This window comes from Gordionus sp. m RMFG-2023, chromosome 2 (genome assembly GCF_954871325.1).
Source record: "Gordionus sp. m RMFG-2023 chromosome 2, tfGorSpeb1-WG-v2, whole genome shotgun sequence".
Classification (NCBI taxonomy): Eukaryota; Metazoa; Nematomorpha; class Gordioida; order Chordodea; family Parachordodidae; genus Gordionus; species Gordionus sp. m RMFG-2023.
In genome coordinates, this window is record NC_088776.1 from 49,887,349 (window position 1) to 49,914,846 (window position 27,498).

Consider the following 27,498-nt stretch of genomic DNA (forward strand, 5'->3'; position numbering starts at 1 on the left):
CCCTCTATTTTTATTTGCATATTGAAACTATATAAAAATCAATAAAAATAAATATAAGGGAAAATCTTTTTATTATACAAAAAAACTTATCAAATATATAACGATTCATAATTAGCATCTAGTTATTGTCTCAGATAAAGTTTTTGCCTGGTCAAATAATCCAAAAATTTGGTTCAATTCCCTTTCAGCATAACAATTTCCCCTAATGTCTGATACAATGTATTAATTTATATAATATTTTTCTTGAATTAATTAACGGTAGACCAAAATTTTAGGTGAAATATAACATAAAAAAGATATTTACATTAAAAAAAATTTATTTAATAAAATGTGGCTGAAGTTTTCAAATTTTTTTTAATACCACAATAAATTTTATTCAAAAGAATTTATAGGGCGATCAAAAAAACGGGTTTTAAAAAAAATATAAAAGCGATTTCAATATAATAGATAAAAAGAATGTGTAAAATAATTATATTCCTCTTTAAATACATAAAGATGTTCGACATAATACCTTCTATAAAATATATTTAAGTCTATGCTTCAAATAGGTAGGAATGGAGGCTATACTATATAATACTTAAATCATTATATTTTAAATGGAAAACATTTACATCTAATAACAAAATACAATCAATGTATCAGTTTAAAATATGATAAATACATTATTGATATCACCGGATTTTATAAGGAATTTTTTGAAATATTTCATACAAATTCCCTATCCAAGCCTGATCCTCTTCTTTGGCGCTGTGTTTAAAATGCTTTATTTGTTGCATTGCAAGTATTTTAAACACAGCGTTGAAGAAGGGAACTAGGACCAGACCTCATAAACGAAAGCCAAATACAAATTAAAGATTAAAAACAAAAAAATATTCGAAAAAAACCTCTTTAACAATTCAATTTTGAACTAAAGATATACGAACCCATTTTTTCTTCCAAATAACTAACAAACATTTCAAATTGTTAATATATAAAATGCTAAATTTCATTAAAAAAAATTATTTCTAATTTTGTGGTAAAAAAAATCGAAAAATATTTTCTCATCGTCTTAAATCACAAATCGATTGCCAAGTTTTCAAAAAATGTCGTTTAAGAGTGCCATAATTTTCGTGTTTAAATCGCCTCAATTGAGGATATTTTTTGTACAAGTAAAGTGCATTTGGGTTGCTACTTTCCATGAGTAACACGAAAGCGAGGAATAATAGGGCCAGAAGTAAAATCACTAGAACCAGTTTAGAAAAGGTGCCCGGGTCATTAGAGAATGGGGCAGGTTTGGACACTTTGTTAGGGCGGCTACTTTTTTTACCATGGAGGTTCTTACTATCGTTGGATTCTTCGAAAGACACGTTTCTAACCTTTTTGCCGGAGAACCGATTCCGCAAAAACAATTTGTCGAAAAAGATGTTAATACCGCCGTTCGCCGATTTCGAAGAGAAAAACTTGGATCGATTAACTAACCCTGGAGAAGGCGATTGAGCAATGCTCCGATTGGTGAGGTTGAGCTTAGAGTCGGGCCCTGATAAATGATTAATTTTTTCGCTTTGAAGTTTGTGTATTTCCATATTAGCCCTAGTCAGGAGAGCGTCACCATTGCACTCGTGTTGTTTTGTGAGAAGGGAATACTCTTTATCTTCAACGTAAATTTGGTCATTTAATTTCTCTACTCCGATTGCACCAAACGTATTTTTCGGCGGTGTAGTTAACGGTCTTTCTGGATACCCTAATTATATTTGTAAGATATTAAAAAACCATAATGATCAAAAAAATATTTTTGTAAAAATCGACAAGCTTATTATCCATTAAAAAAAATATTATATTCCATATCAAATTAACCAAGATTTCAACCCGATCCCCTCAGAATTTTTTTAAATTTGTATATTGGTAATGAAATTTTACTTTCTTACACCACTTATTCGGTAAAATATGGGCGTAATAGCGGAAAAATGGTATATTTTTGACAAAATGCACTTCATTCATTTTCCAATATCTCAGGAATAAATTAAGATAGAGCAATAATTTAAATATAATTATAGCTTAATAATGGATCTTTAATTTGACATAAATAAATGTGATAAAAACCCGATTAATATCCAAAACCGAAAATGGCTATAGAAAAAAGGTATTTTTTTTAGGTATACATGACTATTTTATATTTGCACAAAATCCTAGACTGCGTTAAACGTTGATCTAGGTGTATGACCCTTTATATAGCTCAAATTGATCAAAATATAACATAAATATCATCATATTTAAATTTAATCGATGGGTACTCTGCTCTTTCTTTAAAGAATAAGATCAATTTTATTTGAAATAAATAAAATGCACATGCGTTGTGCTTTAAACAATCTGAAATAACAACAAAATTGTTTAATTAAGAAATCATAAAAAGTTAAGAGTGACCTGATTATTGGTCCAATGAAATCCTTGTGCATGGTCCTGCACTACAAATGCATAATTTTCTGACTGGTCAGTAATAACTAAGAATTCGCCAACATATAAATTGGATTGTTGTTAAGTTATAAGAATGAGGAAAGAAATTATTCTATTTTTTAATTAAATAATCTACAAATTAGTTGACAGGTTTTGTCAGCGTTTCAAGAAATGTTATATAATCAATTGATTTCGCGTCAAATAATAAATAGTCGCTCTTTTATTTTTGATTTATGCTAAAATAACAGATTTGTAATTATTTTAAAAAGTAATTTCAAGAGAAAATTTAACTAGTGTTAAATAAACTACATAGTCATCCCTCCCCCACCTCTCAAATAATTTTTTTAAAAAAATAAAGGGTCTTTCATTTGGACATAATTTTTAAACAAAATTTATAACCTATCCAATTTAAATATGATGATATTTATGTTAAATTTTGATCAATTTTAGCCATATAAAGGATCAAAACTCCTAGACCCACATTCAGCTTAGTCTATTTTTTATGGCCATTTCCGGTTTTGGGTATTTATTAGGTGTTTATCACATTTATTTATATGTCATGTTAATGATATATTACATTAACTTAATTTATTCTTGTGATATATAAAAATTAATGAAGTGCATTTTGTCAAGAAATGTACCATTTTTCCGTTATTTAAACGCCCATATCTTAACGAGTAAGTGGTGTAAGAAAGTAAAATTTCATTTTTTTTCATTTAGTAATAGTATATACTACCAATATACAAATTTTAAAAAAAGTCTGAGAGGGTAAGGTGGAAAATCGATTTTTTGTTGATTGGTATGGAATTCACTTTTTTTGAGTTGCAAAAATAAATCACGGTTCAAATTTCAGCAATTTAAAAACCATAATAATATATTTCAGAAAATAAAATTACCGTTTTCTCTTCTGTCGTTGGCAAAAGTATCCTTAGTATCGTCCCCACTACCACCGATTCCGCTTCTATTCGACAAAACGGTCTTGTAAAAGTCACCACCTACGCTATCTTCTACCAAGGAAGAAGGGTGCAGGTTGACTAATTTCTCGTGATACTTTGGCTCAGAGCCATAATCGTTTGGCATTGGAGAATCGCGGAATTTATTGGCTGGACTTTTACCGCTCAAAGGTGAAGATGTAAGTAGATAGGATCGGAAGACAGGGTTTTTATCGTAAAAAGAGGAGGAATCGTCGACCCCGTCATTCGATTCGAAGGATATGTTTTTGTTTGAATCTAGAGAAGTGTCGTGAGAACTGGGGAATGTTGTAATTGGGGGAGGGGGTCTGGGCGGGGAGGTTAGTTTACCGTTTGTGCCGCTGTATCTTATTCTTGTTGCGTTTAAAACTTCTCGTTGAGATGACTGAGAAGGGGAATAAGCAGGTAATTTTTGGGGAGAGTAATTAGTAGGAGCGGCTGAGGGGCGAGGTGGCGTGGCAGTTAAGCCATCCGCAACGGTAAAATGTATATTATTACTATCTTCTCCAAGAGGGGGTTGAATAACTAAAAGGAAATATTTTTTAAATTAAAATTTATAACGAAAAATTAGAATTAAGAAAGATAAAATTTTCATAAAAAAATGAATTTCGGACTTACTTTAGAAATAATTTAAGAATAAAAAAATTTCACGGTCTAATTAAGTATCTATGTAGTTGTTTCGCAAATGTTGGAAAAATTAATTACACAAACAAATTTTTTATTTTTAATTAACAAATATGTGTATTATTATTTATTAGCTTCCAGATTGAAGATGACAGTGCACGATTTTGATCATTATTAGATAAAAATTACACTCTTATTATCTAAGGTTAATTAATATTTTACCTCCAGGGGGAGTTCGAGATGTAGGCATCCAATTGGTGGAACTACCTTTATCCATTAAACTAGAATCATTAGGATCTTTAGGGGAGTTGTTGATCAAACTATTCCTAGATACTTTACTGACATTATGGGTGATGTTATTAGAATGCTGAACTAAAAAAAATTAATATTTTGGTTTAAAAATTGTAATATGTATCTTTTTTTAAATTGAAAAAATAATCATCGTGAAAGCTAATTGAATTTAACTTCAGCAATGGCTAATATTAAAATCAATATAAAATAATAATCGACGAAACAGAACCCGGTTCAAGTAATATACAACAGCTCGGATGATCCCTTTTACAACTTTGATATAACGATCCTGTTCCAGTATGGATAAAATTATAAAGATTGTTTCTGAATGCCTGTTCAAAAAAGAATAAGGATAGAATTATGAATCATTTCTATTCGATTTTTATGAACGAATTGTATAATTTACTATTCGTAATAATACCAAACGAGTAAGAATAATAACTATTAAGTATTGATATAGTCGTATCGTGGATAAAACTTAATATTATGTAGATTTTGCTTATTCACATTTATTTGTGGTATATCATATTCTTAGCATAGCGCATATTTATATAGATTTTGAGGAATCATTATATGTTTATTAATATTTTGCTTTTTCTGAATTTGTGTTTATACTATTAATAAATATTTTTTATATACAAAAAATGATAGGTATAAAAGGGAGACAAAAAGGAAAAAAATCATCATCTTTTGAATTATATTTTGGAGTTATCGTTTTTATTGTATTATTTATCAGTTTGTGTATTATTACGTTTTGTTGATATCTTTGTGCAATAACCAGTAAATAAATGGTAAAGAAAATGTTTCTTATATATTTTGGAATATAGATATATATCGACGCCTGTGAACTATATAATTCTATCTCCATTTCTTCCAACTTTACAGGAGAGCAATTTAAAAATTCCTTATCTGTATTTTGAATATTATAAATGCTTTCATAATTTTTTTTTTAATTTAAGGATGTGTATATTTAATAGTTCTTCATCAATTAATAAAATACCATGATATATTTCGCAAAAAATCGTTTTTTAAATTATTCGAAAACTGGTGATAGAATAAAATACCAAATGTTATTATTATTATTTTAAGGAATATTATTCTGGATAAAAATTAATGTAATATTATTTTTCTAAAATAATGATAAAAAATATTCTTTTAATTTTTTGTTTTTTTTGTCAGTAATACTTTATATAAAACCATACAATCAGTTAAGATAACTCTTAATTCCATTTATGCAAAACTTGAAAACATTTTAAAAGATCATATGCTGGATAGATTATTTTTTGTAAATGGATCTAATACGGGCTATAATTAATTTTATAAGTTAAAAGTCTAAGATTTTTTTATGTAAATATAGATTAATATATTCTTGAATAATCGATCTATCAAAAAAAATAATCATTTTTGACAAAAATGAAGATAGAATAAACTTATTCTCGGGGGGCGATATATATATATAAGAGAATTTTTACACGTAAGAATCGAATAGTTAATTATTCGAATGGTACAAAATAATCAAATACGAATAATTCATTGTTAGATTCGTATTCGTTTTTGAATCCTACTTTCGAGTCACTAATTTACATTCACATTTTCAAAATTTGAGCTGTAAAAAAAACTTTAAATGATTCCTAACTAATTTCAAATGGATTAATATCATAATTTATTAGATACAATTCTAAGGCGTTAAAAAAAACTTACGTTGAATTCTCGTAATTTTTATACATATATAAACTTTTTGAAATAAATCATTTATAAATATTTCAAACTTTTAGGTGAATGGTAGGTTACCGGTTTGGCTTTATCCGAAAAATAAGTGCCGCCTTTTTTACGAGGAAAATCTCTGAGAGAGGATTTTCTTAAGAAGAGGATAGTGTAGGTTATATTTTTAAAAAAAATAAAATGTTTGGTAAGTAGTTTATTGTTAATCAGCTCGATTTGAGCCGTATATTAAAATTGTCTAACTCAATATTTTAGCCAGAAAAAATATTACCTACGCCTCGAGATTTTGTTAATAGATGTCTAAACCTTTGTGCCACCTATGCGAAAAATCTTCAGGCTTGCGTAATATTTTTCTGGACAAGATAAATATACGCTTATAAAAAATTCTCGTAAAATGATGATTTAATGAGCAGAATTGATTAACGGTCATTTTATAGGGGAAGTCACGTGATTGATTCAGGAAGAAAGATCATTTTCATAATTATCGTCGCGCCAATTATTGCACACGTTTACTATATCAAAAAATTTATCAATGTTAATTACCTCATGACGTGATGGCTCGCTTTCCCTGGAGTCAAAATGCTTGTATCGTTCAGAATTTCTCTTTCGACCCTTCCGCTGTGATATTTTTTTGATGAATATATTAAAATCAATAATTTAAAGGTTAAAATTAAATGTAAATAAATTTTAAAAAATTTAGGGAAAAACCAGCGGTTATTTTTATTTCGTAATTTTTTAGTTAGCAGAAAAAAACCTGTAACGGTATTTAGATCCCCTGGCAAATAAGCTGCCGCCAGAATGGTGAGGTTTGATATCCCGAGAACTTTTAAGTCTTTCGTAAAAATTAAAACAAATATGATGGTATAAAGTGACCACTCAGTAAAAAAAATGTTATAAATTTAACATTTTACATAGAATTGAAAAGAAAAAAAATAATTTTGTTGAAACCAAGTTTAAAAAACAATACTTGTTGTTAAACAATTCGATTTTAGCCAATTTCTCAATATTATATTCAGAAAAATGTCCCGCCTGAAGATTTTGCTCACAGATGGCACAAAGGCTTTAATATCCTATTAGCGAAATCTCAAGTCTTAGGCAATATGTTTCTGGCTAAAATATTGAGTTAGTCATTTTTAAAAATCGTCTTAAATCGAGCTGTTTTACATCACTAATGTTGCTATTTTAAATAAGATAGCTCTAACTTCTGTAGACTATGGATGTAAGAGGTTGGTGTGGGCCGATTTGAATCTGCCCGCAGAAAAAATAAGATTTATGCTTGATCTAATTATTTTAACCGGCCTGGCCCAAAAAATATTTTTATACAAGCTGTATGGCCCGGCATAATTTTCTATTTTAAAAAATAAAATTACTGAAAAAAATCTCGATGTTCAATGGCGCATTTCCATATGTGCTTGCAAGATGATTGAGTCGGGCATTTGAAACCTACAACGTGTTTCTTCTATTATATAAAAGAAATAAACATTATTTTTTTACTAGTCATTGAGGATAAATGGGTTAGAAAATATTTGAAATATCAAAAGAAGTTATAAGAAAAAATAAATAATATAAATGCCTCCTGTCTTAAATAAAATTTTAAAATAACGTAATTTAAAAATATTCATAATTTATGATGTGGTTTGAAAGATATACTGAACTATTTTCTCAGCACAAAGTTTGAAGAAAGTAATAATCAGTTGGAGAGAAAAAATATTATAATTTAAGGTTAAAAGCTATTTTCGATCTGGTAAACGCATCAAAAAAGTATTATTTGATCGATAAAAATACAATATATTTCTATTTACTTCGTCTATAAGCAAATGAATCACCAACATCTTACCGTCAAATTCTATTTTACGGATTTCGTTCCTTTAAATGAGGGAGGGGAAATCAAATGAAACATTTTAAATTTTTTTTACCTGTCGAAGAATGAATATTAAATTGATATATCTACATAAGCCAGCCTTTTGAGTCGATTAGTATTGTTTAAACGGCTCTATTTAAAAAATGGACTAAACCAAGATTTTGGCCAAAAAATATGACGCAAGCCAGCAAAATTTACTCATATTTGGCAGAAAGGATTGGACGCTAAAATCTTAATTTAAAATCCGCTACATCGAGCCCTTTTAACAACATTACGATTAAATGGGATATAATTTCATTTAAATATATTTTTTAAAGATAGCGCCGCATTAGTCAATTCAACATTCAAGTCATTATAATATACAAAAAAGAATGTGAGTTGTGGCAATAAAAAAAAATGTGTTTAAACTTTCTTTTTATCGTAGGGAATCATTGCCAATAACTTGATGAAATCAAAACTAAAACATTCGTACCCTTATCAAATACCATCATCGAGTTCTCTCATCAAATAATTTTATCAGAAAGAGAGAGCGCTCTTAAAATTCTTTCATTTAATTGCAAAAGGGGGAAAGGTAATAAAATAGACATACCATTTGAAATGATGAACTTTGTTGTTGTTCTGAAACGTCATGATGCCGGAGTGATTGATTCCCAGGTACATGTGATTACCTTTTTGGTCCTTATATTCGATAAATATTCTCAGCAAATTGGTGTTATAAAACAAATTTTTTATCCCCAATAATATGGAGGCAATTTTTAAAAATATTATTTAAAGGGATCTCTACTATGTCTAATACATATTCAAATCTTCTCCAAAAATTCAAAGAGTTATTTTATATATCTCTATCTCCATTTAAAAAAATAATAATTTAAATGATTTCCCCCCTTGTATAATATACATCGTATCCTTCTTCACAAGAATTGGCTTCTAAACAGGATTATAGGAGTTAAAAAATGCGTGATCTTATACTTGAGGAATAAGAGGGTACATAACATGCAATGCAAGAATTCAAAAAATATTTTAGGGGACCATATCGTAATATTTTATCAATTATAGTGAATGGGAAGTCGAACAGAAAGCCTTGGTATTTCATATCATTTTGTGAAGATGATATTTTAAAATAACATTGCTTAAATCAAGGCACGAGTGAATTCGACTTTGGCATCTAAAATTTAAAGTAAAATTATTTTTTCTTACAAATTTCAAAAACCTGTTTTTTAAATTTTTTTATATTTATATGATGATTTATAGGATTAATTTAGTGTTTCTATTTCCATTCTTCATTTGTCTCTTGAGGCAAACAGGATATTATAATGGTTTCTTAGAATATTCATTATGTTTGTTTTTATACCGACCTCCAGTGGTGTTTTCCATAGAGCTTCATGATTGATGTTATCAAAAGTTTTTATGAAGTCGATGAAAGTTAAGAATGGTAATTTATACCTATCATATTTGAATACTAATTTTCAGAGTGATAAAACGGCTCCATGATGTTCCAGCCTGGATGATATGCACAAATATATTTGAAAAGAGTTTTTGTCACGTTTGTAAGGTCTTTAATTAAAATCTTGGATGTGGTTGAATGAGCGCTATGGTCCTAAAATTGCAGAGACTGGTTTAATGATGTGATAGCCATGATGTATATAAATCTATCTGACCATAGAATGATCAAGATTAAGATTATAGTAAGGAACTTGTGGGGAAATTCAATTAAATTGAATAAAATTCCTAATCAACCTGAAAATATACTTAGGAAGTAAAATATCAACAATTTGCAAATACCTGGGATTAGAAAGCTCTTCGACCAAAAACTATGTGAAAAGGCAGAGTGAACATTCCGTTCTAAATCAGTTGAAGAATGCCGGGTGATATTTAGGGAAGATATACGTGAAGCGAGCAGGGTTCAAGGAAGCAACAACCCGCAAGAAATGACTGGATATCAACTACAACTATGTAAAAAATTGAGGAGCTTAGCTCAAGAGGTCACTTTGATTTGAAACTCTGGCAAACTATTCAAAAATCAATACGGATTGACAGAAGAATTATCACTGTTAGGGCAAATGAGATTGATAATTGACCAGGATGATCAGATGACATTGCGGATATTTTATTACATGAACATTTTTGAATCAAGGAAACCGGCTATAATATCGGCTAAACAACAATCTATATCTCAATCCACCTCACAGTTTTCGATAACTGAAATCTCTACTGCATTAAAAAAACTCAGAAACCGTAAAGCTCCTGGTCCAGATAACGAACATCTCAAAGCGGCATCGAGTGCTGTACTAAACTTCCTACTCATAATTTTTAATAATATAGTCTATTGGGTATTCAACGCATTCTAGAAACGTCACAAAACTTTTTCTACAAATATATTTGTGCGTATCGTCCAGACAAGCATGGAGCCGTTTCTCACTCTTAAAATTATTATCCAAAAATGTGATAGGTATAAATTGTCATTCTTCTTCATGTTTATCGACTTCAAAAGAACTTTTGACAGCATGAATCATGAAGCCCTTTGGAAATACAATCGGAAGCAATAAAGATTCTAAGAAACCATTAAACCTCTCCACCTTTTAGAATCAAGAAAGGAGTAAAACAAGGCTGTGTTCTTTCCCTATTCTCTATAACATAGTAATAAAGAAAATATTCAAGGATACCTTAAATGCTGCTAATCTACTGAAACTAAATTCAAATAACACAAACCATTTAGAAAATAGGATTATATCCTATGCCGAAGACAGTCATTAATACTAAAGACCTAGAAGAAACTTACAATCTGATTCATATATTAAAATCCTTAAGCATGAATGTAGAACAAAACTACGATTTTTTTAGCAAGACATACACCACCTATGAGAAATAATGAAATTAAAATCTGAAGTGATCAATGTAGCTATAAAAATTAAATATCCTAGAATTACCCTAGACAATAGAGGTGGCTACAAGGAAGAACTAAAATTAAGGATACTGAATGCTAAGATAGTTTATAGGTACTTCCAGATCTAGAAGGCAAAGAAGATACCGGCCTTCACAAGACTAACCATTTTAATTCCACTGCCATCCCTATCCTGCTATCCGGAGGTGAAGCATGGGAAATTAACAAGGCCGACAATAGGAAACTTCAGACATTTATCAATAAGATAAGAAATGTTAATGGTGTTTTCTACCCGAGACTAATCTCTAATGATAAACTATGGAAGCTGTCAAAACACACTCCAACCCACATTACACTGAAGAAAAAACGAATAAAATTCTTAGCTCATGCATTAAGAAACCCCAATTGTAATTTAGTCTATGTCGCTCTTACATGGCTTCTTTTAATGGAATATATCAAGTACAAAACACTTTGGTTTCACCGAGTATTGAAGGACGTTACAGATTTGAATATGAATTGGAAACAATTTATAAAATTAAACAATAATAAAAAAATCAATTAAGAAGCTTTTAAAGATTAAATCAAGATTTAAAATAAAATCCCTCTCTCTTCTCCCATGCCTTACCACTTTATTCATTTTCCTTTCAACTATCATTATAAATATGATAGTTGAAACAATTACCTTCAACAAAATTACAAGTTAATAATTTAATCACATATTAACTCAATAAATATTAATATACAATAAATTAAAATTGGCCATACTTCTATTCTTAATGTAATTAAATATAAGCTATAGGTTATGAGTGTGAGTTGTTAATCTTGGCCCAATTCCCTTTCAATCAGGGCACAGACGTTAAAATAATAGTCCTTGGATATTAGGCGTACAAGTATGTGTGGCTTGCCCACAAATGTGTAAAGGGCTTCTCATATTTTTTTCCCCGAATTTTTTTTATTAATATCCAATTTGATGAAAATGAGAACTACCTAGCGTAGCTCTGTTGTACCTACAAAGTTTAGAGGGCGTATACGCTTTATCACGTATTTCCATTTTTTTAAAAAAAAGTATTAATATACCTTAACGGGATATGGGTCAACACCATAGGTCTCCAGTTGAGATGCTTTCTTCAGGAAATACAATTCGGCGACGGAAGGAACTTGACCTCTTGATATTACAATCAAATAAATAAATGCATAATTTATCTTGAATTAAATGAAGAATTCAACTTATCATTTTGGTAAATTTTTTTAGAAAACAAAAATAAACATTTTCCAAATCCCAAAAAATGATAACGTTTTTTCTCACTTCTCCTACGTTCTTTCTTCCATATTTCATTTCTTTCAAATATACGACATACAAATGAGGACTAGAGATTATTAAAAGCCTTAATATATATTTTTTGACTTTATAAATAAGATGGGAAAGGAGTCGTGAGTCTATGGATCGAGGATTAATTCCTTCAAAAAATTATGTAGCCTATTATAAATCGATGTGATGGATAAAAATCGAGGAAAGTTTGTTCTTATTTTATTTAAATTAGCAGATCAATTGATCATAAGACTTTCTTAATGTCATATTCGTAAAAAATTAGATAGATAAAATTAGGAGAAAAAAAAGAAATCTTTAACATACGATTATAATATTATAATGAATGTAAAACCTTAAGGTTTTGTGGAAATTGGCAATTTTTTCTTCGATTTTTGGAGTTTGTTTCATGAGCAATCTGTGATGGGAAACATAGTTAGCACTCATCTCTTCCGGATCGAAATCACCTAATTCGGCTTTTTTTTAAAAAAATATTAATGTGGCGCACAATTTTAATGTCATGGTTAAATTGTACAAATATTCTTTTCTTTCTTTCTTTTGAATTCTTAAATAATAATTACTTTTTCTAAGCAGGTCTGGCAATAATACCAATATTTTCTTGGTTTTCGATACCAATATAATCCAATAAATCTAAATATTGTATTGGTTTTTAAAACATTGCCTCTCAGTGCCAATATCAAGAGCTAATAACTCAATTCAATAGTAATGATATGATATATTGATAGAGTTATTCAAAAATTAATTAATACAAATTTCTTTTATTTTTATTTAGCAAATTTTTGACTTTATCTCGTGGGAACGTTAAAAGATATTTGTCTGATTTATCAAGTGATACATTTTGGTTTTGAAATCGCAAAATTACATTGGTCGAGAAATTATTGATGTAATAATCATTAATTAAAAAGATTAAATAATATTTAGGCCCCTTAACTACATTTATTATATAAGTTTAGATCTGTAATAGCAATAAAAATATTTTGGTATCAATTGATTTATCTCGGATATTGTAACTGAAGTAAAAATAATAATAAAAAGAAAATAATGTTAACTCTAAAAACTTATCTAACGAACAAGGATGATCATCCAATTCACACCCTTTTCGAAAATGTACTACGAGATGCACCGATTTTTGAATATCAGATCGGCTTGTCATTCGCATTTTAGAAATATCGGTGATCCAATCCGATATATAAAAATGGTGGTAGAAAAATTATTCATGATAGATTTAATGTTAATATTTGAATCATGGGTTATTTTTTAAAAAAGGGTATTTTTCGTGTGTAGATGAAAATCAGGACAGATCGACCTATTAAAAAATGGATCGATATCTTTTAATTATCACATTCGAAAGAATAACCCAGAAGCGCAAAATATAAGTTAATAATATCAAATTCAGTTTTTACATTGCAAAATGTAAGCCGCCAGTAGCGGTCCATCGTCGTTGTGAGTGAATAATCGTCCGTGCAGCATATCTCGTCTCAGCTGTGAAAAAAGGTAATACCTTCAAACGGGAGGAAGATAAATGTAACATTTTTTGTATAAAGTATATAGTGTTGTTGAACGTCTCGATTTTAAAAAAATGCTAACCCAATATTATAGCCAAAAAATATTACGCAAGCCTGAAGTTCATATATGGCAGAAAGGTTTCGACATCAATTATCGAAATATCGAGGCATTCATAATATTATTTTGGCGAATATCTTAATTTCAAATTGACAAAATCGATCCGTTTAAAGTCAACACTTTTATTGTCCAAATTTTTTAAGCGTAAAAATCTTATAATTTGGCGTCTTCTCCACTCCCATCAATTTTTTTTTTTTAAAAAAAATTAATTTTAAATAAGTTTTATAAGGCTTACTTAAACAGATGGTATGATGGTTTTTTTAAATTTCAAAAATCGCTCTCTTGTAAAAAAAGTAATTTAAGAGTCACAAAGGACGTTAGATTATTTTATAATAAATCCTTTTTGTATATAACCGAAATTTAAGTATGAAAAAAAATCAATATCGTGATAAAATAAGTTAAAGTTTTGTCAAGAAATATAATGGCTTTTATTATTATAATTATTAATTATAAAATAAATACTTTGCTATGTCCTCTTGCAATAAGTCTGGGTGAGGCGGGTAGAACCTGACCCGGAAGCACAAAACGTACGGACTCACATCTATTAGTAAAAAAAATGGGGAATATAAATTTAAAACACTTTTTTATGATTAGACAATGCTAAATACAGAGTTCCGGGTTCGGTAGAAGCCTAGGGGAAAAGCCGAACCCAGTTTCTGGTTTAAAAATAAAAAAATATTTTGTTATTTTGATTTTTAATAAAAAATCTTTAGTTATATGATCTTCAAAAGATTTTTGATCCGAATTTTAAATCTCTTGAAGTTTTTTTTTCACTCTGGAATAGGTTATTAAAAAAAATTGGAAGTAACCTAATATTCATTTTTTTGGGCAGAAATCGTTCATAAAATGACGAAAATTTCTGAACCTGGTCTGGAGCCGGGCTTAGGGGAAAAAATGAGTTAGTTTCCTGATTCATAAGCAAAATTATTTAGGAGGCACAAACTGTCTCAGGAGGTCTATGCGAAAGTTCTGTAAAGCAGGATTTAAACTTTCTTAGCAAGAAGTTTGAAATAATGCATCTCAAGCTGATGAATAATTTATAAGGTAAAATTGGATATATTGAAAATCACCTTGACTTATAGTCTGCTTACAAAAATTTTTATAAATTCTTATTATTTTATTTTAAATTCAAAATTCTATAATAAAAAAGAATTCAAAATATCTCTTCTTAATAGCGATTTTTTAGATAAGGAATAAGTATACCTTTTAGTATTTTATAGACCCCCCATCCCCCCGATCTCAAAATCTATCATTTGAAAAAACCAAAAAATGGTGTCCAGGCTTATTTTCTGAATTAAGATACATAAATTACGTCGCGCCATGATCCGTACTACCTCTAAATAGATGTGTTACATTATGGTTGGAAAATAATTTATCCAAAAGCTCAATTGATTTTCATTTTAAATAAAATTAAATAAAAATACAAATAGAATATATACATTAACATGTAGAGAGAGAGAGAGAGCAAATTTAAATTTTTTTTTATTAAGTTTCAAATTTAAAAAATAATGATTACTTTTAAATTGTCGGACCAATAGTTTGATGGGATGAAGCCAGTGCTGTAATACGAGAATTATATAGTAGAATAAATTGTATATTAAAATTATAGTGCAAAAAAAATCTTAAAACTTTGTTCATTGAGGGGAAGGGAATTAAAAGTTGGGAATAAAATATGATCTAGCGCACTTAAAATCAATGTTGTTAAAAACGGCTCAATTTAACCAATTTTAAATTAAGATTTTAACATAATTATTATGCGAGCCTATAATATTTCGTAGACGTCCAAACCTTTCAGTCATCTATGAGCAAAATTTTCAGGCTTGCGTAATATTTATTGGGGAAAATATTGAGTTACCATTTTAAAAAAAATCGAGCCGTTTAGAATAATGATAATCCCTATAGATGCCATTACTTTAAATAGAGTAATCCCTACTTATCAATTCTTTCTTTCTTATAAAAAATTTAATTATTAACAAAACTAACGCCATGATTATTCATTATTTACTAATCATTAGTTTATTTTCAAATAATCTTTAAAAAAATTATTATAAAATTCAATTGGCGAAAAGAAAGAAATATAAATTAAATGAATATATTATAGAAGGAAAAATAATTCATCAAATTCGTAAATTTATATTCCCGCTTAGAAATTAATCATAAATCCAATCCTTAAATAGAATTGCCTTTTTAAAAAATTCGCACTAACTAAAAAAACCATAATTTGTTGGTGTTTTCGATGAAAAAAGATAATTACATTTTTTTTTAAAAAAAACACATAGACCGAAACGGGGAAAAAAAATCGATATAAACTCGTTTAATTTTTAAGATATATTTTTGGGGTTTTGGATCAACACAAAGGCAAAAATTTGTCAGATATAAAAAAACAAATAAAATAAAAATTATATCTAAATGTTAAAAAATGGTTTATTCTGTGGATTAATAAGTTAAGCTTAAGTGTATGTGATTCAATCTTATTCTATATTACATTAGAATAGTGTAAACAAAGTGGTAGATTAAATACTAAAAAATCATGGAAAATAGGAAGAATTTATAAAAAATATTTCATTTTATGATTAAATTTTAGTTTTTAGGAGAGAAATTTTTCTTACCCATCATCACGCAGCAAAAAAGAAAGTCTTTCTTTTTTCTTTATCGAAAAGATGACAACTCAAAACTAATCCTTTTTTTTAAAAAAATGCTTACAAACAGATTTTTTTCAAAAAGCAATAATATGAAAGGATGATTAATAATGGTGCTGCAATATTAAAGCCGATTAATGGCTCAATCTTGAGGAAATCCGAAAGAAAAAAATTTAACTCGCGTCTCAAGTTTTAGATTTTATTTTTGGGACAAGACTACTCAAGATCCAGTCGAATTAACCTATAGGTGAATATAATTGATTAAATTTGCATATAAACCCTTTGCTTGTTGTTTTCCATGAACCTGAGCCCGAAATAATCCTTTTCCGACAATTCCAGCTTTTGACCCACGTAGTCCAGCACATTTTGTCCCACAGTAGAATTCTGTCAAATAATAAAATTTTATTCTTATATACATTTATTATCATCATTTTTTTTTAAAAAATTCTTAAATTCTGAAGACAATTGTTCCCTCATAATTGATATACTCGATATTCCTTTTTTATTATTACATAATTTATTCCTTTTTAAAAGTTTTAGCAAAATTTGTAAACTAAACTTTATCTATGTTTAGTTTTAACTTCCTGTTAAATTTTGCATTGTAAAGGATGGGGATATCGATATGTTTCATTTAAATTTTTGATATATTCCCTCCCGTTAAGTACCATTACATTGGTCAAGATAGTCATTAATAGATAAGGTTTAGCAGGGAAGGGAGTCTACTTAAGAGTGTCAATTAGAGATCTACAAATCACGACCCGACCGGTACCCGGTCTGAACAGGTTTCGGGCCGGGTCCATTCTTAAAAAATAATTTCGGTTCGGGCTGGGCCGGGCGCAATCGGGCTTAAATTTTTAAATATGACATCATTATATTTTGTCAAATAGATATATTAAAATTCTTACAAGAAATAAGGTGCTAATATATTTATTTATAGAATATTTTTTAAAAAAATTTCGTTCGCGATGGGGCGAGGCTCGAGAAATTAGGACTTATGCAGATCACTAGTGTCAATATCAAGGACCAGTAGTCAACTCCTATAATTATAATTTTAGTCCTGAACTATATCTGGACCTAGAGACATTGAATCTTTTTTAGGAGCCCAACCTATGCCGGTTAACAGACATGCCGGTCCGGAAAAAAATAAAGCCCGACCGAGGCTGGATCACAGAATTCTTATATGATTATACCAATTATGACTTGGACAGAAAATGAAATTACGTGTCATTGACAGAACTTTCGAATTCAGGTCTTTAAAATTTTCTTTCTTTCTTTTATTTTTCATATTCATAATTAGTTATTTTTTATAGGTGCGTTTAAAAAAGGAAATAAGAACCGAAAAAAACAAAATTTAACGAAGCAATTAAGAAATTATTATGAAGAGGTTGTTAAATATATATAAATTAAACGAACAATGAATATCTTATTATCACCTTTCAACCTATTTAAACTATATATAGTTTAAATTGATATTCTAAAAATATGTTTCATGTGTATAAAAAAATAAGGACAATTATAAAAAAAATGTAAATGGAAAACAGATCTCCCCGAAAAAAATACCAAACTCAGAACTTTTATATCGATATAGAATTAGGTAAAAACTTGCAAATATATAGAACTGATTTGTCATAGTGTCCTTTAATAAAAAAAATGGTCTCTTAACCATGCTAACTAGATAGAAAAAAGTACAGTAGTACGTGATTAAAAAAATTATATTACCGAAGATGAAATGAAGAAAATTTTTAGCTTACTTTATAAAATGTAAGAAACTTGTGGCTCACATAAAAGAGCGCAATCCCAAATTGCCCCCCCCCCCATTCTATCTTGAATTATAGTGCTGCTAAATTGAGCATGTTTAGCGTTTGTTTTTTTATAAAATGTTTCGTCTAAATTAATCCAGTCTTCTTAAATAATAAAGCAAAAAAAAGATAATAATTGAAATGAATTGTTTGAAAAATACCGCAAAACGAAAACGCTTCAATTTATTTTTGTCGCATGATACAAATTAAATTTATAATACAACACATTTAATAAATCATAAAGATAATTTCTAATTATAATAATATTAATCATTTTTAATTATGTATACCATACCACGCAACACAATTCACTCGAGTATATTGAACTAATTCGTTAAAATATATTATATATATACTCTAAACTATTGTAATGAGAGAAGGCAAAATGACAAAAAGAAAAAAAAAATAAGATGAAATTAATTAAATAATGTCATCTATATTTTTTATACATTTCTAAGCATGTATTTTTTTGGATAAAAGACCAAAAAAAATCTTGGATTATGTAATAATTAGGATTATCTTGCTTCACAGTTGGCGCGAATTGACGGCGAAGAATACAAAATATGCTCTATTTTTATATTCTCCTACGTCAATTCTGTAAACTCATCGCGAATTCACGCTAACTGTGAATTCAGGGTTATGCTGGCATCAAATATCGAATTGAGCGAGATATTTACCGTCTTTAAATCAGATCGGTATAATATTTTCAAAAAAAACCTATCCGATAAGATATTATTATTGTTTTAATTATTTGGCGATTGTATTTATATATAAAATAATTATTATATATTTTTCATTTTATACATAACTTTTAAATTAATAATAATGGATAAAAAGGAACTAAAATTCAATGAATTTGTAATATTAAAAAAAAATCAATTGAACTATTTTTTGTAGGCAAAAGTAGCAAAAATAGGATATTATATTTTTGTTATATTATTTGCAACGAATTTAAAAATATTTAACGCATTCCGCCATAAACATTGCCGGTATTCCAAATGACATTATACTATTGGTGGAGAATAAAAAAAACAAAATGCACATATTACCAAATATCGCCTAGAGAAATGGGAAATTTCAACGTATTTCTTGTCTTGCCTATAATTATATAGTAGTTAGTAGCGGCACCCTTGAAAACTTTCTATCGGGGTTTTTTGGCTCGGCCCGTATAATATAGTTTTAAGTTGTCTGGCACCTGACCCGCAATTTTGTATAAAGGAAAACGACATAAATTTGTATAATTATCAGCTTTAAAAACATTTACAAAACTTCCCCGGAATTTGTTCGAGCCGAGATTTAGTGCAGAGATGACCAAACCTTTAGTTTAAAGTTAATAATTTTTTTTGCAGGGAATAAATTGATTTTTTATGTCATTGATTCAAAAATAGGATGGTAAATAAAATTAATTCAAATATCGGCTTTATATGAATATCGAATCGGATTGATAAAAAATTTGGAGATCGGCACATCCCTACTATCAATGAAAATCGCTGGTGAACGCCATTTTAATTTCTGATATGCAAATAATTTATATTCAAATTTTATGAAATTAAAAAAAATTTAGAATTCCTATATATTGGCGTCACTAGCAGATTTAAATTTCAACGACACTTCAAATTGCTTATTAATAAATGATCATCAGTCTAGAGCAAGTATTGTATATCTATCTATATATAATATATGTTAGTGGCGATGTGCATTTTCCGGCAATGTGTTATTTTTAAATTATTTTTTGAGCGCTTTTTATAAAATTAAAGAAATCTGATTTTACCAGAAGGGTATTCCATCATGTTTGGAATACCTACCCTATAAATTTCAGACAATTTTACCATGAACTTTTGAACTAAATATAATTTATATTAGTTTTTCTATAGATTTTTTCTATAAATTTTAAACTACTCAAAGGTTAACGACAAAATTATCAACAATTCAAAAGATAAGTATTCTAAACATGCTGGAATACTTCGGGTAAAATTAGATTTTTAAATTAAAATAACGCGCTCAAAAATGATTTAAAGTTGTAAAAATAACAAGTTCTCGGATAAAAGCACATTGCTGAACACATATAATATGGACAGAATAGGTTATTTAACAAAACTGGTTATATATTTTTTAAATACATTATGATTTATTAATTTAAATCATGATTTTTTAATGTTTAAAATTAACAATTTTTTAATATAGGAAGAGGAATAATATAATCAATTTTTAGAATATTTTAAATTATATTATGTAAGGAAGGTTTATACCGCATTCTTTAAAAAAATATATGATATATAAAAAAAACCATGTTTTAAACTAATTAAATAATAGGAGATTTCCCAGCTTTACAACCTTACAATTAAAAAAAATGCATTCTTCATGATTTTTCTTTGAAAAAATAAATCCAGTTTCTTTTTAATTAAAATACATGTTAAAATAGTACATGTAAATTATATAAGGTTATTAATATATTTGGCGGAGCACGTTCAAATTTGGCGAAAAAAGCTTTGTTATTTAATATTTTTTGATAATTTATATATATTTTTTAGAATTCTATAATAGTAGGTCAATATACTTGCATACATCAACTCGAAAGGCGTCAATAGATAAGGGGAGATAGGTGAAGTCTATAAGAATTTATAGGGGAGTTATTCTAGTGGAGATTTTTGATGCCATATCCGGCAGAGGCTCATTAGATGCCTTGGATATGAATTTGAATAAATGTGGTAAGGAAACGGAATTTATCAAACTGATAGTTTTTGGGAGATAAATAAAGAAGAAGGTTTCCATAAAAATTAGTTTAATGCAACAAGATAAACTAGAATCAGATTTTAAATCAATTTTTTGTTTAAAAACTATTAGTTTTTTTTATTTTCAAATAAAAACATTTTATTATACCTCATTTTAGCGATGTTTTTGTATTAAGTTAAGTTTTCATAATAATTGGTAAATTTTCTTATTATAAAAAAATGATCTTAAAATGTGTTAATCCTAAAATTATTATTTATTGGGAGGGGGGAGGGGTTGTAATAAACTTTTTATATAAAATCTAAAATATTTGTTACTTTGTTAAATTAGAGGAGATATCATAAAGACATAAACCCTCTACCTTATTTAATAAAATATTTTTTTGTGATTAAGATTAATTGGGATGTAGTTAAAACTAGTAATTCTTAGTTCGTGTAAAAAAATTGTTGATTTAATTAATTAATAAAAAAGTGCTAACTTTTTTTGTAATTATAAATTATATAATCGTAATTGTTATAAAACATAAATTATCAAATAAATATTCATAAATAAGATACTATTGCTAATTTAACAATTGGTTTACAAATAAACTCATGTTCCATTAATAACTTTGCCTCAGGAATCATTATCCTCAAAAAAGCATATTTTTTAAAAATTATTTTTATTTTATTATAAAATTTTTAATATTTAAAAGAAAATAGCGATTTAAATCAAATAAATCGATAAATCATGAGTTTTGCCAATCTTAAGGTAATAGACTTTTCATAACTTTACAATATGATATATTATTGCTTGCCTTTTCATTTCATTAATTTCTAAACATTCTATTTTAAAAGATAAGTTATTTTGTTTCATTTTATACAATATTTAATTAATTTACATATAATTAGAGAGAGATTTTCAATGTCTTCCCCCTTTTTATTCTTATTTGAGTAACAAAGTTTTGTCAGCTTTCTTGCAAAAACCCCGGTTCCTAAAGATCGGGTCGTAGACCAACGTGCAAAATGAATGAATAAAAAATTATAGAAAAAAACAAACCTTTTGCGTTTAAAATAGTTTTTAACGCCAAGCGGTAATTTGACCCATTTGAATGATACTATTTAAAATGCATTGTCTGCATTTGCAACTCAGGGTTTGAAAAGCTCAATTTGTGCTCAATACATTCACAAACCAGACACGGATGAGTAAAAAAACAAGCCCGATCATATCGCATAATATTTAAAGTTTTCTTTATAGAAATTTTTTCCCCTGGTTTTTTTTTAAAATCGTATATCTTTCACCTCCACCATTTTAATAAATTTATTTTAAAACCTGGGACAGACCTGTAGGTCTAGGCGCGTGCGTCATTAAATTTTTCAGCTGGCCGGGGCTAAATGTGTTTTCCGAATTCAATTCAATTTTTTATAAATCAACCTAACCCTTTAACTAAAATTAAAGAACAAACCTGCTTAGGCTGGTTATTTAAAAAACAAAAATAAAAACTACCAATCGTTGCATATATAGCGTATTATAATAAATTTTAAAAAATTTAATTTGCAAAATGACCTTTAGAAATAAAAAAATTATTTAAAAAAATATAATTTCTATCTTTTTTTTAACCAAATTCCTGTTTTATATAATGTGGCTCAAATAAACAAAACAAAAATATTTTTAGTTTTGAAAAAAAATAAAATAAAACCAGATATTATTCTTGATTTATACAATTTTCTTTGCTTTTTGCTCTATATAAATTTTTGATAATAGAAAAGAACGTTTGAATTTTTAAATAGTCGGTTCACACCGATATAAGCCTTTAATATTTTATATCCATCTTTTTCGAGATTCGGGTTTAGGAATTTACAATGCCCTCCAGCAAAAGATAAAAATAAATAATTATTTTTACTTCTAATAAAATTATTCTTTATTAAAAAAAAGAAACATAACGGCCCAATTAAGATTTTAGCCAAAATAATATGTCAAGATTTGGCAAATATATGTCCAAACCTTTCTGCCATCTCTATGTTAAAAAATCTCCAGGCTCACGTAATATAATATTAGCTAAGATCTTAGTAGGCCGTTTAACAATACTAATTTAAGAAGAGTTTGATAAAAGAAAATCTATAGCGATTTTTGTTTAAATTTTACTTAAAGTGCCAAAATATTTTATAATTTTCATGCATAAAAAAATTCCTCCAAGAGGTTATTTTTTGAAAATTTTTGCAAACTCTGTTTAAGAATAAATATCAAAGACCGAAAAAACCATATCGAAACCCGGCTAAGATTTTAAGGAAAAATGGACTTGAATTTTAAACCACCTTCCCCCCCCCCCGGTTCGAGTGTAAAAATTCAACCTAAAACACCGAGATTTTTAAAATCCAAGGCCTTGAGTAACCAAATATTTTTTTAAAAAACCCAGGGGAGGGGGTGGATATAATATAAATCTAAGCTGGGCTTAAAAAAATCTGATATCTTTTGCTATAAGTATTATAAAATCCAAAATAAATTTCTCTAAATATATATGTATCAAAGGTTGTTGTGAAATTAGTGTTGTTAAATAACCTATCTTCGATCTAACTCCAAAACGGCCTTGACAAGTTTTTATCTTAAAAATTTCATTCTAATCCTTAAGCCCAGGCAGAACTTAGAGCTAGGTTCAATTTTTTTAAGCTAAAAGTTGTTTAAGCCATATAGAAGTTGGCCATTGTGCGATACCAGTTGTAATTTTGCTCAGGCCAAAGTATAAGTTGCTTGAAATACATAATATTAAATATTATATAAGGAGGATAGAGAAAGAAAGAACAAAATCATTTATAGGTTAAATAAACTTGAAAGAAAATGAAATATTATATCATAATAATTATAAATTTAATAATTTAAATAATACAGGGAAAGGGAGGCATTTACAACGTATATCTATGACAATTTAAATTTTGTAAAAAAAAAATGTTCATTTCCATGTAAAATTTTTTTATAAAAGTTATAAAAAGAGGAAACCTATAATAAAATATGTAAAATATATTTTAAAACGATTCAATTTAAAATTTATAAATGTACATTATTTATATCTCAGATAGGTTAAAAGTATTTTATTTTATTTTTTCCCCATTCTATGATGAATAATTTATAATCTTATATTATAAAAAGCGCTAGGTGTTTTTGCTTTGTATAAATAATATCAATATAAAGAATGCGCGCATATAGTGCCAATCGTGATGTTTTTTTTGTTCCTTCATTCTTCAAATAGCACTTAAAAAAACAATAAAAACTTATAAGAGCGCGAAAAAAAACAATTTTAATAACTACAGTTACATTAATTATATAATTCAAATTTATTCCTTAAATCGGAGTTAGAATTTCTTCATAATTTAAGGGCTTGTTTGTTAACAATGTTTTTTAATAAAATTAGTCTCATCCGAGTTGTTAAAAGTTACTTTTCCAATACATCCAGATATCGATAGGCTTTAAAAAATTGGGTAAAACAGACCTCCGCATAATGTCCATATTGGGAATCTATAGCTAAAATTTCAAACTTAAGATTGAGTCATTATTGTAAGTTCACAATGATACAATTGATATTAAATTTTAGAAGATTCTACTAACGAATGTTTATTAGCAAATTACATTTTTTTGGATGGAATTTGTGTTTTAAAATAAACCTAATAAACAAGGGAATCTCAATGATTGGAAATGGCTCAAGTCTTCCGCTTGTAATAAAATAAATCATTGAATCTATATACAAGTGTAAACTGTATTTTTTTTGAAGAAAACATTATTTTGCCATATAAAAAAAACATATTTTTTCCCCGAACCCATACTGAGCTCTAAGGATTTCAAGACACCGGACGCATATTTTTCTTCTACTAGGGTTCGTGAAATTAAATGTTTTGCAAGATTTTCATAAAATTAAATATGTCAGATGGTTATTAGTTAAATAAATATTAATTATAAATTTTTTTCTTCTTGGTATTATCTAAACTAAGGCATCAGGATAAAAAAAGAGCTTGATAAGGTATAGAGTTAATAAATATAGAGATGGATTAGAGTTTTAGATTATAATAATATTAAAATTAAATTATTTCTTTAAATAAAAAAAAAATTGTTTAGATAACTTTTTTCGGCCATCATATTTGTGGTTATTCATTATAGGTAATATTTACCAGAAGTTTATTGGCGTAAATGTTTTCACAATAACGCCTTCGCGGAAATTGCATTCTGAAAAAAATTATTCAAACTGTAACCAACCCCGGAAAGGCCTCAATCTGTCTTTTTTTAATTTCTACTTGAGCTAAAAGATTTATAATCTCAGAATCGTGGTTTAATGTACAAATTTTTATCTCTAAACTTTAAGGCTATACTTTTTTAATTGACCAAAGCTCTTTTCTTACCTGTCAAAATAATTCCGGTATGCTATCAAAGCTATCATCCACCCAAACCAAATTACCATATATTCCTTTCCCCATTTAACTATGTCTATCATCCTTGTTGACTTTAACTCGTTAAATCTTCTCTTATCAAATTCTGCCATAATTCGGGGAGTCGGGAAGATTTTTCCTTTTGAAATTTTGCATATTACGGCTAAAATTACTTTAAAAAAGTGGCAGAATAATAATTTTAAGTTTATTATCATATTAATTTATAGAATTATAATAAGACCCGTCCTAAGGAGAACGGGGGTGAAATATGAGAGGTCCTTCTTCGCATAAGCTAGCAGAATTTTTTGTTATTAATATTTGCTTAAATTTTTTAAAATCTTTTCCTTTTAAATCTCATATTAAGAACATATTGCAGAGACCCTGCATTAGCAAAAATTATAGGCCTAACCCGGTGTAACGAGTGAAAATGATCTATGAGATTTCAAAATTTCATACCATCAAAATCTCATGTATGGGTTGTGTTTTGATATAAATGCCTTACAATGTTTTTAAAGCAATAAATCGAAAGTAAAAATTTTCATGATATGAATTTAAAATTATTAACATTATAATATAGACATTAATGGTATAAAACCTAACTGAATCTATATTTTAGAATAATATTTTAATAATGCTTTGCAAGAGATATATTGTTTCATTTCAAAAGCTCATCTTTATATTTTTAGATTATTTCGTTTTATTTTCATATTAATATCTTATATATTTATTTTCATTAAAGTTTTGAAAGTCTGTGAATTTAATTGATATTTTGGACACAATCTAAACAAAAAAATAAATAAAGAATATTTTAACTTAATTTTGAAAACGTTTAACCATAATAGAAATGAATCAATAAATAAATATTAAAAAAATTTATATATAAAATTTTTGCCTTAAAGGTAAAAAAATTAAATAATTTATGAAAATAAGAAGAAGAAAACATAAGACCCATTTTTATAATAAATTTGGTTCAAGGAAAAAACTTGCCTTAGAGTTTATTTTAAATAATTCAAAAATTATTATCTTTTTTCTCATATGCAAATAAAAATATATTTTCAAATATAACAAGTTAATAAATAATAAAAATAATTTTTTTTAATTTAATAGTTAAAATTGAATTAAAAGTAAAAAATTTAATAAACAAAACCAAAATTTATGAATAAATTGAAAAGGCACAGTAAGAGGTGTTAATAGTTCTAGTAAATAAAATGAGAATAGAAATTATATGTCACTTTGATTAATTATTTGTTTAAGATTATTCAATATCATAACATAAAATATTGTCTATTCAAATTTGCATTTTTTTTGAAGGTCACATAAAAATTTATTTATCAATATTGATATAAAATTATATAGGACTGGTTAACACTACTACCTAATCCAAAATCTGTTATATATAGTGTTTAATGAAAAAAATGAAAAGATAATATTCATCAATATTTTTATTTTTTATCATTTAAAATGAATAATATATGAAATTTTCAAAAATAAAATAAATTAAAAATAAGAAAATTTTTTTTTTATCTTATCAGTTTGAAGAATTGGTAGTAATTTTTTTTATCAATTTATTGTATACTAAGAAAACCTAATTTTTGAGGGCTAATTACAAATTTGGGTGTTACTGATATCAGCTAAAATTGAATAATTTGAAAAAAAAGTTTCTTATGCATAAAAATCACAAAAGATTTGGAATTTTAAGTAAAATTTGAAAAAAATGCTGATCAAAAAAACATTTTCTAACTCATCTTATGAAGCTAAATACAATTCTGTATTAATATAATTTAAATTAAGCTTCTTTGATAGGGTGCGCGTAGATTTCGGGGTTGCGTAGATTTTGGGGGTGCGTATTTAGTCATGCCCATTAAAATATTCAGATATCAGTTTTTAATTTTGAAGAGATCAAACTTAAATTCAGAATACTGGTCAATAATAGCTAAAAAAATGTTAATAATATATCTTCGCTTTTTGGAGGGTAAAGCCTAAAGAAAATAATAAAATCTTTTATATATTAAAATTTTTTATGACATATTTGGAAGTTAAATAAATTTACCGTGAATTCGTATGTTAAAGTTTCAGTGTCGTCAAGTAGTCGAATAGTACATTTGAAATCTTTATTTGGTATATAACTTTCTCCTTTTGAAGCTAATTTTGAAAACAATTTCATATTGTGATATTTTAGGTTGGGTAAATTACATCATAAATACATATG

General features: G+C 27.4%; 1 protein-coding gene across 2 annotated transcripts; it reads right to left on the minus strand.

Annotated features, from left to right (window-relative positions):
• Positions 1-99: 99 nt before the first annotated feature.
• LOC135923159 (band 4.1-like protein 4A) lies at positions 100-27,498 on the minus strand. Of its 2 annotated transcripts, XM_065457754.1 has the most exons (17): positions 27,340-27,432; positions 27,082-27,222; positions 16,649-16,753; positions 15,247-15,289; positions 14,193-14,271; positions 13,511-13,608; positions 12,442-12,562; positions 11,858-11,945; positions 8,489-8,577; positions 7,841-7,904; positions 7,409-7,497; positions 6,793-6,870; positions 6,582-6,656; positions 6,086-6,174; positions 4,248-4,397; positions 3,327-3,926; positions 100-1,720 (listed from the first exon to the last, which is right to left on the minus strand). In XM_065457754.1, the coding sequence occupies exons 3-17, from the start codon at positions 16,667-16,669 to the stop codon at positions 1,041-1,043; spliced, it is 2,364 nt and encodes a 787-aa protein (XP_065313826.1). In that variant the 5' UTR covers positions 16,670-16,753; positions 27,082-27,222; positions 27,340-27,432; the 3' UTR covers positions 100-1,040. The 2 variants fall into 2 exon arrangements, with proteins under 2 accessions (XP_065313826.1, XP_065313825.1); XM_065457753.1 differs by lacking the exon at positions 27,082-27,222 and having other exon boundaries at positions 27,340-27,498.